A 17,990-nucleotide genomic window follows, 5' to 3' on the forward strand; every position below is an offset into this window, starting at 1 on the left:
AATCGAACCATCAGTCTGCTGAAGATTTGACTGTTTCGATAAGATTTTAATTACAATAATAAAACTACACTGAAACTCGAACGCTACCGCCCCTACCCTATTCATATAAATATAATACACGTGCGTATGTGTACTATAATAATATAGTCGTTTTCACAGTGAGTTCATTTCACGAAGCTTTAACGGCGACGGCGGCAGTTAAATACATCAGGTTAATTAAAATTGTAATTAAATATAATATATGAAACGAATTTCTTGTTCAGCAACTCTCGTAATCATATACACTGCAGTATTATAATACACCACGGTGACCCGAGAAACGCATTGCATATTATAACTATTTATACAAACAGATGTAGCCATGTAGGTACGCGAAAGAAAATGTTTCAAATCCATTTAGCTCCTCTTCCGTTATATTTTTGAATAATTACGCGCAATTGATGGAACGGAAAACAATAATTGTTGTGGAACGCGCGGTGGTTAAAAGAGAAAGAAAAGGAATAAAATGCGCGAGAGACTGTTAATAATAATACGGAATCTATATAATATACAGGGTAGTTTATTAATCATGCTCATCCCTATTTTTTTTGTTTTTATAACCACTGTAAAAACTCGAACGGTAGTATTTGTAAGCTGTTGAAGAACAGTAGTTGGAATGTTGATTTTGACGTATCTAGATATCGAATAACTGCATTATTGAAGAAAAATAAGGGGATGGCGCACTTTGTAGTGAATCACTCTGTACATAATATGCACATTTACTATTAATACGAGTGTATACACGCGGACAGAAGAATCCGGAAAATTCGAACGCGTTTATTTCTGCTCATTTCGATGGCTGGGGTCGAGAAACAGACAACTACGACACTCGTGCGGGTCTACGCAGAGCGGTGAATTGTTTTGCAAATTAAAACCGCTTTGTTAAAAACCGCCGCGGTGTATACCGGATACACGCGGATAGTGACAGTGACGGAGATAGACGTCGCATCGCGCGCATATATATGTAAATTATGTATATGTGTGTTGTGTATAATGTATAAATGCGAAGCGCACGCGGCAACCGGGTTTTTCCGAATCACCGGCGCGAGAACGGAACCGATTTTTCAGATAATCGTCCGGACGGGCCCGATATTAGCGGCTAATCGACCGACTTTTAATTCAGTCACCCGCCCCTGTGTTCGAAACACATTAATCCATGTAATCCTGCAAAAACCGACGGATCCGGATCGACGGCTAAATATACATGCGCAAACGCTATTAAATGATATATTATTACGTATATATTGTACTGGGAAAGTCTCAAAAGCCGTGTTTGTCACGGCGATAATTCATTTCCCGGGTGAATTCGCACATTTCTCCAAAATATAGTCTGTTGTTGGCTGCGACTATTGGGAATGATGCGAAATATACTGCAGTGGTTTTTCTAAAATATTGAGTATTAACACTAAGACTTCAAGTTATACAATAATAATCGTGTTCGTGAATACCTATTCTATGGAAGTTAATTTTACTTTTAGATTTTTTTAGAAAAACCAGACTACAACTATGTTTGCCCCTTGAAAAATGAAAAAAAAAATGTTGAAATATGATTAAAAACCTGATTTAAAAAAAACATATATGTATATAATTAAAAAAAAAGAGTTAAGTGCGAACACTAACTCTCCGCCGTATAAAATAAAACTACATCACAAACCCCATCGGGAACTCTGACCGTGTATAATACTTTCTGATTGAAAACCGTATATCACACGCTTGATAAAATACGAACATAATTTTATAAGCCGACGAAAATGTCCGGTAAAGGTGTAGCATATTGGACAACAATCTATTTGTTTTTATTATTTTATTTTTTTAACTACCGGTGGAGGTTAGCTTGTACATAGACGAAAACGTTGGTAATAAACGATACGCCGTTCGATTTTTGATCGGTCATCGAGACAACGATGGCCCTCCAGAACATGTGTATGACAAAAAAAAAAAACCTACTCCCTAAAATACGGTTAAACAAAAATGAACGCTATAGGTGCGGGTGTGAAAAAGTTAACGATTTTTAATAATTAATTAAAAAAATTTGGTCCCTCGTGTCATCAAGAGTGTTGTTTACGGTTATTTACTATTTATTGTTTCAGTCGCTTCCGTCCGGTCAACACACCGTTGTTAATTACAATTACCGTGCAGAGTTATCCGGCTCTATACGTGTGAAAACACGAATGATGCGCTTGTAAAATATTATAATAGTATAAAATATTGTATATATGTGTACAAGGTACAAACGAGGATGAGAGCAAATACATTATCTATAATATACGAAAAAACCAAAAACAATTTCACGGACAGCTGCGATTATCAGTACGTATCTATTTGTATTATCTACTTATATGTATATATGTTTAGATAGGTAGATCCCGAGAACAACGACAACATAGCACGCAAGTTAACGATAGTCGTGTGTTATGCTATACATAAGTAGCTTGCTTGAACGTGTGCGTGTGTGCGAGCATTTTTTTTTTAAATTTTTTTTTCACGTCTTGTAGCAAATATTAACTGGAACCCACTCGTATTGCGGCATGTTACATATGTATATTTTATAATAATATACCTATGTGTGTGTGTAACACGTGTAAAATGCGTATAGGTTTAAGGTTAGGTGTTTATAGGTATACATGCATAATATGGATGATACGACGGTCGTAATACGCCATGTATAACAGTTGATAATATACAAAACCCGATATCGTCGAACCCTCTCGCAGCCGTCACATTTAGAATCGCTAAAAGCTCTAGCAATTAATTCGTACACACACACACACACATATCACACATATACATGAACACATACGTACAAAAGGGTTCCGCAGTGACGGCGGAAAGAGTATATATCCACCGTTGCATAGGGAGAGCCTTTGTTGTGTTCCATTAGTCGTAAAACGCATATGTAATTTCATTCCGTATTTGCTTCCGATTCGCATCCTTTCATAATCATATATCTGTCATCTTCGGTTAACGTTGTTCTTGTAAGTTTATATGTGTGTGTGTATATCTGGGTCTGTGTATACGCGCGTATACGTAGCCTACAGAGTTGTGTTGCGCGCTTACAGAGGGTGTAGAGCGGGTGGGGTGGAGGCCAAATTGTTTGGCCGGCCGTCGGACGGGGTAGAGGTGGTAGAAATAATTGAAGGTCCAAAACCAATATACCGCCGCTGCCGCCTGTACACGGACTTAATCACCTTATATACCGACCCTATTTAAATTATTTCATTTTGTACATTTATAAATACATGCCCGCGTACAAACGCAAGAGTGACGTATAACGTATTTTGTCCAATAATATGTTTTGACATTTAAATCGTGACTCAAACAACTTCCACTGCGCACACACATACACGCGTGTAATAATATTTTATGCAACGATTTTACGCTCGACCGGCAACGGTTTATTTAATACTTTATAGACGGTCAAGGAGGGTTTACTTTATAACATATTATTTATACTCAGATACAAAACATCCGCGATTCGACGTTTATTAGTGGTTTTATTGCGACTATACGCGCTTCTGATAATAATATTCATCGTTGACGGCTTTAATAAAATCCTATGGCACTTATAGGTAACACGAAACCGTTCATTAATCAACACTGCAGTACGTCTATACTCTATACATTATTATGCGATAAACGTTTACGATTGCATTCATGTAAAGTGAAATGTCAACGAGTAAAATTAAATTGCGCATAAAAATCAAACGTATAATAATATGTGTTTTCCGGTGATAGGATAATAATTATATTATATAGGTACATACGCATAGATCGAAAGAAATCGCTAGACGGCATACACTTGCACCGCCCTCAAATGAGATAAATTGCGTGGCGTTAATAACCTAACCTAAGGTACATAATATAATATTTTAATAATGATGCGTCGAATCGTTAAAATATAATTATCATTTATACCACACACAGTAAATATATTACATTCAACTATAGCGTATATTGCGTTTACCAAATGTACATCGTGGCAATTAAGTCTATATGAAAATACATGTATCATCTTCGTAAATTTTCTGTACATGTTTAATGTACATCGTGTTTATATACTACATAACTACATTTCCATTTTGACCGTATGCAAAAAAAAAAAAAATTTAATTGATCAGTTCGAAACATTAACTACGACAAATACGTATAAATTGAATTACGACACACCTGTACCACGATTATAGTGTAACAGTATCGTAATATGTACATCCAATACCTATAAAAATCATACAAATACACAATATGAAACTAACCAATACAAAATATACAGACTAGGCACTTTATGACTCCATTCAAATTTTATTTATTATTAAAATGACATAAAGCAACCAGTTCAGAATAGCCATCACCCTATAATTAAATATTTTCTCATTGATAAAAACTAATTGCAAACGCATTTAAACTTCTATCATGGTTAACTTTTCCACAAGCAAAAGAAATCTTTCCCAGAATATATAATGCCGTAATAATTAGGATTCCTACAGACTTCGTTATAACTTATAATAGACACCTGTCCTTTATAGACCCATAATCTTTAGACACACTCTAAACGGTATAATTCGTTAGAAACATGTATTTTGCGTTTAATACAATATAATATTATTGAAGACAAGCGTATATTTTATGAAAATAAGAGATCGCTTGAGAGGAAGTGGGTGGAGGAAATTTCGTTTCCAATGAATCGTAATCAAACTATTTCGTAAAACCTACTTATATTCACGATGCAGTTACTGCGAAGCTCCCTTATTTGTTCAAAATAAATTGTTTATACCGACGTCATGTTTTTTCATTACTTTTTATGCGAAAGCGCGCTGTTTATAGAGCTAATCCTTCTTATTGCATTTTTTTATTACCTTACTTTTTTATATTTATTATACACATCTCTACCCGTACCGCGTCGAAAAAATACAAAGTATGTATTGTATTATCATGTATATTATTATTGAATCGACGTATAGATATAATAAAATAATACATTTAGTTATATGCGTTTACATGTGTATACGCTGCTCAAAGGAATTCGCGGCGGTCGCAGTGGCCCCTCTTAAGATGCACCTATTCGATTCCGACTGCTTTGCGGCGGCGTGTACACATAACTTAAAAACATATTATGTCATAACAACAATAGAAAAGAGCGAAAAGTTTGTTGGCGGCCACGGCAGCGGCGGCGGTGGTGGTGGTGGTGGTGGTGGTGGTATAAAACGGTTGTGTTTTAATTAAAACTTAATCCTTCGAATCGTTTTCGTTGTAAAGCCTTTATGCTAACGAAAACAATAATTATTGCACCGTGTAATATTATTCTCTGGGCGATGTGCGTGTAAATCATTGCCCGCGTTAGTTCTCGTCTTTTGCCGTCCGGAAAAACTCTTTTGCCGTCGGCGGAGGGTGTTGCAAAGAATTAGCAACAGCGCACATCCATTGTCCCGTGGCGTCGGCGGCGGTGACTGGAGGTGCGCGTGTAAAACCATAGCGGAGTGTATATGCCAACGGAAATTACGACATAAATTCACCTTAAAATGACGTTAATGAAATTTCGGTTTGCCGGCTTTTAATGCAGAGGGGACTCGACAGGGTGAGAAAATAGTGCAAAACCACTACAGCATCAGTAAGAAATAAGTATTGAAACAACGTTTCGAATGTAACTACTATAAACAATTATCCTATTAACCCACACCTGTGGCTATTTGTATATGTATAATATTTACTAAATTATGTATACCATGAATAAATACTGTACTAATAACTTTTTAATATACTCTCGTCTGCCCGATGAAATGTATACTATACAGTCCTGGGTATGTACCTTTTTGTGTTTATGAGTATATAATATGACCGCAATATGGGGTCAGTGGAAAGGAAATCGCGGCTTAGTGAGAAAGCCGGTTTGGAGGGTAAAAAAAATATATCGACAAACTACAAAACAAATGAGCGCATCGATTTCGTTAAACAATTGGTCAGCGAACAATAATAGGCGGCAACTACGACGACAGAACAAATTGAGAGAAAAAAGTATAATATGTATAAAAATAATGGTAATATAAACGTAGGTATGGAGTCGCGCGAACGAGGCCATCTGTGTGATTGTGTGCGCGTATTCGACGACGACAAGACAATGCGCGACACGTATTCGGGTACGTGATCATTTCGCCGGCCATTATAATACATATTATTATTGTCGCGGTGATTTTTTCGTTATTATTATTATTATTATTATTATTATTACTACCTATTAATAAAAATATTCGAAAAAGAACGAATCAAACGGAAGAGGTGATACGAAAATAATAATAATGATAAAAAAAATGACAAAAAAAGACAACGCATATAGCAGAGGTGATAAAGGAGATCGAATCGTTTGTGGGTATACACACACACATACACACGCACAATTGAACCCGATAATGATTGGACCAACGGGAAAATTCGCCGCCGGACAATTTGTTCTCGGCCTGAGTCTATTCAAGCGACGACGGCGACACTATTTATTTTGTATTTTGTATTTTATTTTATTATTATTATTTTTTTTTTTTTTTTTACTCAATGTAATGGATAAAAGAAAAAAAAATGATAAATAAATTCAACAACAACAATAATATATCAAACATGCACCGGGTGACTGCGGGGTGACGACTTAAAGAATAATCGATTATGTATAGGTATTGACCGGTTAAGGTTAAACACAATGGGCCACACCGTGAAATGATGCGATGCCGAAGACGAGACTAAAACGTATATATAATATTATGATATGGCAGAGAGATCGACGACGTGATCTCGTGTGATGTTAATTTTTTCCCCAAACTCGGCGCCCGTTTGTATATTTACAAATTATTATTACGCGCTATTTCGATTAAAAAGAAAAAATGCGTGTACGCAGTGTCACGTGTAACAAAATTACATAGATTTCACGGGATTCGTATGATGATATTATCCTCAAGGTTTTCGTAACATGATTTTGTATCGACCTACAGCTTGAAAATGTCGTATGCTTACATTATAAAATATATTATACGACCTAGTGCACTAGTGTACAGAGTGTACGGAAGCTCTGTTTAATGGATAATAATCATACTACAGCTGCTGTTGCCTGATATAGAACGAGTAGAATATTTAATAAATAAAAAAAAAAATACGGTGAGAAAAAGCGTGTAAATGACGGCGGCAACGACTAATTAAAATCCCAGACAACAAGTAAATGTTAGTCGTACCTATACTATAGAACAACAACTACAACTACTACTACAGCACACAATTAAAACCCTGTCGATAACAATTTCCTCTCAATCGTAATCCGATTCATTATGTGTTATTATATTGAAGGCGGCAGCGACCTACGCCGATCTCGTTCTGTGTCCGGTGTCGATAAGATAATATTATTATAATATGAACAATTTAATAATTCGCCAGGCGTTTAAACTCGCACGTCTGATATACTATTATTTTATAATTATTGTTAACCGATATGCATCGCGGAACTCGGTGAAGGGAGGGCAGGCAAGCGTCTATACGGCGATGGTTCATGGTACTCCACAACAGCTCGGCGGGTCAAAACATGATGGTGGCTACTGGCTATACTCAACATACGATTTCTGGATTATTACCGCGGGTTTCCTAACTCATTTTAAAGTTATTCGTGTTCCATTTTCCGAAAAATGCCTCATCATATAATAAATAGTATAAAAAATCTGCCACTTTATCGTATAAAACTAATGAAATACAATACATTTTCAAAAACAAATACCTATATTATATAGCCAAAATTCAAGATTCTTTAGTAAAAGAAATTCGTTCAAAGGTGTGCCTGTCTACGCAGATATGCATGTATACAACACTACCTTTAATCTATATATTATATACACACTAAATATTTAAAACTAGCCATATATATTATATAGTAATATATACATTACTACTACTATAACATCGTCATTGATCATATCGTAAACACTTTTGAATCCGACACTATAGTAATACTTGTGTTTTTCTTTTCTTTCAAACGGCCGGCGGTATGCGTGTCACATCGAAATCTACACCAATTTGCCAAGCGTGAAAAACGAAAAGAATACCAATACACACACACTCACTCACGTCTAAGGAATTCTCGTGGATATATATTATAATATCAACTCGTCCGTGATGCGTGCGTGTGCAATGTGCATATTGTGCAGTGTATGCACGCACCCGCGGGCCATCTGTCCTTGCGCCCCGAAAACTGGCGCGCTATCATCGAGAGTGTTGTTTTTTCGATCCGTCGCGGCGATATCGTTTTCATCTCGGACCCGGACGAGACGAAGCCCTCCGGAGGATTACGCGCCGTCGTTATACATTCGAGTATGTTTGGCCGAGCGATGACGACGACGACAAACCGCTTTTTTCATCCCGACTGGATTATATAGTAATGAATAATGATAATAATAATAATACATGGGTTACCCCGCACCCCCCATCATCGGCCGTCGGGTGTTCGTGTGTGTACGCACCCATTATGTACCTATTATTATTACCGTCATTATAATATCGTGTCGTTCGCGGATTGTCGAGTACGATTGTCAAGAGTATGGATCTGATCGTTTACAGAAAATACGCGTCCGCTGCCGCCTTGCATTATGCATTTATACTCGAGGAGTAGGGTACACCGACGAAATGGAATAACACTCACACCTATGCCATTAGTGTAGCGTATAGTATAGAGTATTAGGTAGGTAGTAAAAAGTATATGATGGAGAATAGTGCGGTAAATGGTATGTCTGGTGATGTGTGTATGTGTGTGTGCTCAAAAAGGCGTAAGAGGACATATTATTATACATTATTTTCGGTTTACGAGAAGACATCTGGTTTTTCTTTTTTGTCTGCGTGTGTTATATTATAACACGAATTTCATTCCCCGATTTCTAGCTGTGTGCGGGTGTACGAGTGCGTGTTATACACATTCCGAATTTCATGGTGTCCCGAACCCATTGCGACAGCGGTGTTTAAGTGTCGTTCGGGTTCGCCTTTTTTCTCTTTTATTTTTTTTTTACGTTGACACCGATACTGCATACTCACGCGACGGCGACGACGACAACGGCAACGACGGCCGGCTGTGTGCGAGTGTGGGGGATTCGCGCCTAATGTGTGAACACAAAATCGCCGATGGTCTGGGCCATTCGGACCGTGAAACGTAAGAGGATCACACACGCGCGGTGACCAGAACTCGTATTTGTGTCTCGCTGTTGTTGTCGTCGCCGCTGTCATCGTCATCATCGTTCGTCGTTCTCGTTGTCATTACATGTTTTTTCCCCATTATTATTATTGTTATTTTTTTTCGTTTCCAATCGTTTACTGTCTGTTGAACTTTCGACCGGTCCCTTTTTTGCCACAATAACACTCGGATAGCCGCCGCGGGGGTCAGAGTTATAAGGTGCGAAATTATGTGGGGGAAAAAAATTCGCATTTTCCATCTACATGCACGAAACGGCCGATGGTCATTTCGTGCTTTATATATATATATAATCTATACATACCTAGGTATTGGGTACTATTATTATATTATATTTATAGATGATTTTTTTTTTAAACGACGCAAAAACTGCAGTTCCGGTCAAATTGTCACAGTACTATATTTTCGAGAAACGCTTAGATATAAAAATGACCGGCTTTGTCATTTATTCCACATTATTACACTTTATGGATAACGTTGAAAAAACAAACTATATGGAAATTCGACTGCCACATCCGGTATATGTACTCATTGAAATTGCCAAAAGAAAAAAAAGAACGTGGCTTGTCAAAACGTCTTTTCAATGATAAATCCGATTAAGCGTTTTGAATAAATCTTACGAGGAAAAAAAAATCGAAATCGACCTGACAAAAATAAATTACAGATTTGATCCGACAGGCAAAAAAAAATCAAATTCTTCAGATAAAAAAAAAAGTAAATGCCGGAAGAGCGGACGCGTAATTAATTAAACAAGGGAGCGGGAAAAAAAAAGAAGGATATTTTTCTTTGCGTTTATAACCTTATTAAATAATGAAGGGGCTTCATCTGTTAGGGGAATGGAAAGGAGAAGAGTTAATTTAAACCCGACACGAGAAACAAATGCGGACGTTTAATAACGAAAAAATGTGTAAATGTTTCCATCTCTTGTTCGGATTCAGATTTTGCTGCTTTTTCCACCCCCGCGGGATAGAATATATTTTATTTTATTATTTTTCTTTCTTTTTTTTAATTATAAGCCCAATAACGATTTTTCTTCTCCAGACGTGTATCGCCTATAACCGGAAACTTTCTCCACTCCGTCGACGGCGCCTATATATACTTATACTTAATAATATATAACACGTGAAAACTTCTTACCCGACTTGTGTTGTATGTATATAAGTGTGTATGTGCATGCAAATTACATTATAATAATATGATCCAAATCGTTGCCTACCTGTCAGTCGGCTTGTGCGACATCATGCACCTGCAAACAAGAAACCAAACATATAGTTTAACTAAAGTGCATAAATAATTGGTAAAAAAAAAAATAAAAAAATAAAACAAAGTACAGGCAAACCCGAAATTCGATATAGTTTAACAGTGTTGCAGGTTGTTTAAAATATTGTATTGATAAAAAAAATTGTTTCTCTATTTAAGTTCAGTTTTTCTTCCGACACACTTAGTTAAGCTATATTGAATTTCTTGCGTGCACGTGTATTATTATTGTTATTTTACTAGTGGCGATGACGACGATATACCAAGTGTGTATACATGGGGTAAGAGACATAGGATACGAGCGAATTAGGAAGTATCGACGACAATTTCAAATAATACAATATATACACACATATAATAATATTATTATATATCACGCATATTATAACGGTCCCTGCTCGAAGTCACCGCGGGTCGTTAATCAAGTCCCCAAAATGACTAGGCGGATTTAGATCGCGCGACATCGGGACGTCAATAAAATGCAATAAACACCATTATACTGTTAAAAAAAAAAAAATAGGCAGAAAGGAAAGAAAAAAGTAGTATGAACAATAATATCATATATTATTCAATGGTGGGTAAAAATAAAAACGTAAAAAATAAAAAGTCACGGTTTACCGAGTACTGTCAAGGTATATCATTGTGGAGTGGCAAAGGTCATGGGCGTCGAACGCCTATTAAAACTGAATGATATTATGTATAGGGGAGAGCGAATATTGGTATCAAAGGTCAGCGGCAGATGTGTGCGTAAGGCAGTGCCGGCGACAATGAAACAAACGGGTGAAAAAAACCAAAAATAAAAAAGTTTTTTTTCGATGTGTACATAATTTTTTGTATTCTCAGATTTTTTTTGGAAATCGATCGACGCGTGATCGATTGATGACATTTTAGCCTATAACAATAAAATTGTCGTTTTAAACGCAATCTATAACTGTTATAATATATAATGTATATACTTTTTTATTTAGTAACAATATGATCGCCAACAAAACCAATAGTTATGACTTATGAGCATATGTGCAAATAATTATTATTTAACAGCTTTTAGAACCATTTCGAAAAAAAAAACTACGCGAGAAAAACGAAGAAGGCAAAAACTATAAAATTATACACATTTTTATTCTCAATAATTAACCAAGTGTGTATAATACACTGACCAAGGTCAAACCGGTCGGCTCGGCGATGATGATCTCGCAACCCATATTGAAAACTATTATACGAAAAAGGTACATCGTTGCACAACCCGATCAGTCGACGAAACGATGTAATGTCATTTCGTTCTGGCTAAAAAGAGCATTCGAAAAAAATCATACCGTACGCGAATGTATATTATATGTTGCATATTATGTACAACTGCTGACAGCGTTGGATCGACGCAATAAAAACCCATAAATATAACTATACTTCTACGCGTATACTCATCGGTACGTTCGCGACTATAACATTATATGATAATAATATAATATGTTAAACTGTGTATTATTAAAACGTATCGTTACACCTGTCAGACCGAGTTATATATGGCTCGAGTATCTCGTTTACATGCATTACGCGCATAGATATTTAGCCGTGTATACATGGTAACTCGTAAGTATATTATATTATGCGTGTGTACACAATATCGTTTTCGGTGTACACACTACACATGCAAACGAATGGATAGATCTGCGTGTATTTTTTTTCGCGCCCGACCCGACGTCGATTTTCCGGACCGAAACGACGTCGATCCGCGGTAAACGTATATTATATACAAAAAAAAAAATGTTTCTGATTTACCCAAAACCCCCGCCCGCGTCAATAAAAACAGTAATAAAATTTACATGTTTTACATACCCAATATACTTATATATAGTACGGTCCAACCGTACATATACCTACGAATATAATAATATAATATATTCTTACAACCGTTAAGTATAATATCATAATTTCGTATGGATACCGCGACTACTGTGTACACACACACGCGCGCGCGCGCTAGCGCAAGTATAGATACAACGAGAGTGTGTATTGTGTATATCATATTATTTGTATCAGTATACAATAATAATATTATAATGTACATGTTATTATAATGTGTTGGATATGCGCGTCGCACGTATCGCATTTTCCACGGTGAACGTTTTTAATAACGTGATTTTTTTTAAATTTCATTTTTTAATAATCAAACAGCCATTCCGTTTTTCTTTGGGAAAACTAAGTTCATCGTACGTCTCGTGTACATTAAATTCTCACATACGTGAACTGATAACAACCGAACACTACAGGTGGCCGTATAATCACTGCGGATCTCTCTTTCTCTCTTAGTAGTTCGATACTATCCACAAACATTTTTGAAAAATGTTGTCCCGTTTTATACTCCTAAAGACAGATAAAAATGACAGGAGAAACTCAGACATAAATTCTAGGAACACTGCAACTACACTGCGCACAAATCGGAATACTTGTGACTTATATTTTTCTGGATAGAATTCATCTCATGAGATGAGGTCAGTCACAAGTTTTATTTTCAATAACTGGCGCCTACGCACAACACGTGAACAATTTAACACTAACTGCAGACGAGACGACAGATTGTATACTATTATTATGCATATAACATATACGTATTATATTATATATTAGGTAATAATAATTACCGTTGGTACATATATAGACAGAGCTAGTGTGTATACGCGACGGAAATATCCAATCACCGTTTGTCGGTCGGACAATTACCGACGGAAATCGATTATACAGTAATAATAACAATATCGTGCACCTATACACATTTATACATCGTATATAGCGTGTATTATAGGCGGCATACGCGTCTGACAGTGGTGGGCTGTATGGCAACGGGGATACACCCGCGGGACGACACCGCGCGTCCGACTAAAAATCCGATTTTTCTCCTGTCCGACTGTTGTTTTCTTTTCGACTCGTTACAACAGCACTAAGTACACGAGCGAGTGGTTCCCCATTTCGTATACACATATTAATATTATTATGTCCGTGCGTTTGATAATTACAATGTGTCATCGCGGTCGAGTTAATTTCAGCCGAGTGGTTAATGACCGCCGACGCCGCCCCGAAATGGAAAAGTACAATATTTGTTGTTGTTCGCCGCAGTCGCTTCTTCTCGAACCACGCGGCGCCGCAGCAGGTCTTATATACGATCTATCTTTCTGTAATCATTTATCATCACTCGGCCGGGGACGGCCCCTGCAGTGGGTCTCAACCGTGCATCGTCGGCGGTCACACGACTCACACACTGTGTGTGCAACGGCAACAAGTCGTACGCGAAAATAACGAAATTGCCTGTTCTTATAACCATAGTCGGATGACATCAATAATCTTCCGTTCGGCCCCCTTCGCCGGATCGCGAACACAATAAACATCGTTTACCTATATTTCCGTACGGACTACAGTACTTCGTTATAATATTGAAAAAAGGAAACGCCCAGGCCGGCCGGCGGAGTGTGCGCAATATATAACAATAATTGTACAAATATAATATACGAAAGCGTTTTTTCGGTAAACGCACTACACATATAAATATATATAATAATAGGTACGCCCTAAGACACGCGACTCACGAATTTTGTTTCGAAGAGACGGGACGAATCATCTGCTTAAAACATTTTCGAATCGTTCGTATATTATATTGTACCCACGGACAGTGCAATGGATCTTTTATCCAGTCGCGTGTAACACCCGTTTTCCTGCGTTAACATTATGGGAAAACGGGAAAACACTGTGGCCCACCCTGTCACGCCGCATAATACCACAGAAACATATTATTCACCATATAATAGAGGGTATCCAGTACGATAAAACCTATAATGTAAATTCGTACATTCTTACGTGATCGATCTGAGTCGCCCTGGTCGCGGTTAATAATAATAATAACCATTTTAGTTATCTCTGCGATGACGGGAGCACCCGCGCTCAAGATATATCGTCTGCGTGAGTATTTTAAGTAATAGGTATACATACGTATGTTATATTATGTAATGTGTATATAAATAATACACGTATCGTACAAGACTAATATTGTTTTTGTTTAATGATTCAGGTGTCTGGATGAAAAGGACATTTTGAGGCCTCCTGAAGCGAAACAAATCATCGACCTGTGTATAATGTGTCGGTGTGTGTGTGCGTATAATACGTACACACACGCGCAAGCATATACATCGTTAACGTTTAATTATTGCACTGGCGCCTTTATGTTTTCCCAAATTCATCCGTCCCACACAAGGCGGCAGCGGCGTCGGCTCTCGACGTATTTGTTTTGCACCGGTTCATGTATTATATACCTTCGTCGCCTGTGTTATAGGTATGTAATGCGCCAGCGCTGTTTGCCGGGGGATGTCAATCCGCGCCATCGCCGCTGCACCGTGTGCTCCGAAGAGTTCAATATCACAAGTCCATCAATCAAACTTCGAAACAATTATAACGCTCGTAGAACAATTGATTACGTTATGATTTATGATTACTCTTGCGGCTAATGAACATTCCGATTGTGTTTCTATTCTATACCTTATATACACACGACATATTATACAGATATTATATCGCGTATACCTGTGTATATATTTCTGAATAATATTTCCGGAACAGATAAAAAAAACGGTCGATCGTAAATAAATGTTGGGTATTGTTATGCAATTGTTATTATACGTATTATTATTTATCATTAATTATCTAAAATTCGGTAGAGGACATAAAATAACATTTTAGAAAAGGAGACGACGATGTAAATGTCTAATTATTTATTGAGGGGAAAATGTCATTTTTTAACTAGCGAATAAACCAAACATATTAATCGTGTGCATACGACAAATGATTTGGTCGTCAAAGCCGCGAGGCATTCAACCTCAGTGGCCTCCAATCATGACTATAAGATATTTATAATAGTAATATTAATAATAATAATAATAATAATAATAAGAGAGATGGTTAAGAAAAAAAAACTCATATGAACCTATTGTTTGTTTTTCGAACATTAGACAATGGATACACCGTTCTTCGGGAATATAACAATTTTCATAGGTATAGTATACACATGTACACATGAAAAATACATATATCTACAAGAATTTTAATAGAAATTATTTTGGGCGCTCCCGATTTCCATTGTACAGCAACGATGCGGCCGTATACATTTAGGTATTTGTATTTTACTCTTTTTATATTATTATTATTTTTTTTTTGTGAGTTAATCCGATTCTTTTGTCCTTGGTCACACAAAAAGTCAATAATATGATTGGGTTCTACTACAACTACATCCATACTTACTATCCCCGACTCTATAGAATTACATACATTTTGATTGTGTGTGTGTTTGTTTACAAAGCGACGTCCGATACGCATGTACCACGAATTTGTGCCGTTTCCAATACGTGAAGCAATATATAAACCAATGACAGCAGGTGCTTGTGAATAAAACGAGAGAACGAGAGTGAGTGAGAGACAACAAAAATGTTTCTCTCTGGCACACGCACTACAGATGTGTCCACATGTTTTGATTGTTGTTCATCGGAAATCGATGCCGCCGCAGTATATATTATAATATACGGTTGTCAGCTACATGATATTATGTATATTATTATACTATTATAATGCATAATACACGCCAAGGTACGCCTCCCATGAAAAAGCAATGTCGTTAACGATAAAGTAGAGTACCTTCCCTTATAACTGTAACTGAGAAAAGTCGATTCGAGGGGAGACGTACTTTATAACTTGAACCGACCAATTTTGATTCAGTTAATTTCACCAAACTGATTGCCAAAACACCCGATTTAATGATTTTTAGGATCTCTAAATTGCATGGCACGATATAAACAACATTATGTACCTATGTTACAACCCCTGGTTCGAAACACTGATACACTGTAATTGCTGTGGTCGTCGATAGCTGTGTATAGAATCTCGTTGTCATCAATATTTATAAATATATATTTAAATGGTATGTCACATTGTATAACCTGGCATGAAAATTTGGTAGCTGACACGGAGGCGTATAATATAATTCAAACAGATATAACCAGTTTAATTCTAGGGTTCTGCGTTACGAATGTATCATTCGATAATCGTTCGCAATCCAACTAATTTTACTAGGTATTAGGTATGTTAAATACGAATTTATGAATTATACCGTATTATTGTGGTTTCCGAAGCGGTAACCACGTGATTCTTGATTGTGATAATAATATGCAATTATTGTAATGCGCGCTGAATAATCATTGTAGGTAGGTACAGGTAAAATATCGCGAGCTCGACATCTTACAAAATCCACTGTAGCGGGAGTAGCCCTCCGCTGTAATAACAACACGGATAAAGCCCCGGACCGGTTGATATATTGTTCTGTATCCTCGACGAAACGATACGAAATGATGTAGCTGAGATAGTGTGTTGCGTGTCCTCGTAGCTACAATTAAAGCCGCCACGCGAATCGGTGTGACGAAATCGTTTTCGTCGATACGGCGGCAACGCAGCTGAACGTCAACCGACGATCGCGTTTAGCGCGCGTGCTCAACATAAATTACGTTTGGTTTTATTATGTAAGGTACAATGTTATATTGTTAAAATTGTCTTAACGGAACCAACGCAAAAAATCATACAATTTACGATCGTTATTTTTTCCAAGTGGGACTGTGCAGTCTAAATATTTATTTATGGAAACGGGTCACGACGAGCTGACGAAGAGGACGCTATAGAGAATAGCCTATTATATATTTCCTACACGATAACAATAATTAAGAATATAAAATACGAAACTGCTATATTATATACGAATACAAACGATATAATTTGCAACGGTCTGTATTACGAGTAGGTACATATTATAATGTACGCATATGGACAATAATATAATATTATTGTTATTATTTCATATTATTGTATTTAGTCGTACTGCAGAATGCATCACGCTATGTTTCTTTTATTTTATATACCCCCATACGTACTCCCAGCCTGTGCGAGAACGTTAATTTAATGATACGTTACGAAGAGATTGAATAGAAAAATAATTTTAAAAATCGCGCTGTGAGTTTAATACTAGTTGAAAAAATAATAATATACATGTACACCTCATATATCATATACATATATACGATAATATAAATGACATTACTGTGCACACCACGCAATTATCATCCGTCGTTTCGTAAATATACATATATATATATATATATATATAATATTATATATATACACGTATTTTACGTGTATAATATAATATTTATTGTATTATATGTTTGTAGTGATCATTATACATATTATATAGTTACTACATTCACAATGGATATTTTACCGTATTACGTCAATTACGTGTGTACGGGAACAGGTGGAAGAACGCCGCCGGCGGGCGCGTACGCGTGCTAGCGCCCGAGACGAAAAGTCGATTTGCAGCGTCACAAGTTCGCTGCTGTAATATATTACCACGCAGACGTGAAGAAATCAAACCAATTTTCGAATAAAAAGAATCGTCACTCCTTTCATTTGTCCT

At 36.7% G+C, this 17,990-nt stretch overlaps 1 protein-coding gene across 1 annotated transcript in view; it reads right to left on the reverse strand.

The window, feature by feature from the left end:
• The window catches only part of LOC112598047 (dachshund homolog 1), a 121,235-nt gene that overhangs the window by 76,451 nt on the left and 26,794 nt on the right, over positions 1-17,990 (reverse strand). The window contains exon 3 of the mRNA XM_025344373.1: positions 10,455-10,484. Within this exon, the coding sequence (XP_025200158.1) occupies positions 10,455-10,484 (30 nt within the window). The remainder of the gene's footprint in view (positions 1-10,454; positions 10,485-17,990) is intronic.

The sequence above is a fragment of the Melanaphis sacchari genome, unplaced genomic scaffold (assembly GCF_002803265.2).
Source record: "Melanaphis sacchari strain LSU unplaced genomic scaffold, SCAv2.0 Contig44_pilon_pilon, whole genome shotgun sequence".
NCBI classification, from domain to species: Eukaryota; Metazoa; Arthropoda; class Insecta; order Hemiptera; family Aphididae; genus Melanaphis; species Melanaphis sacchari.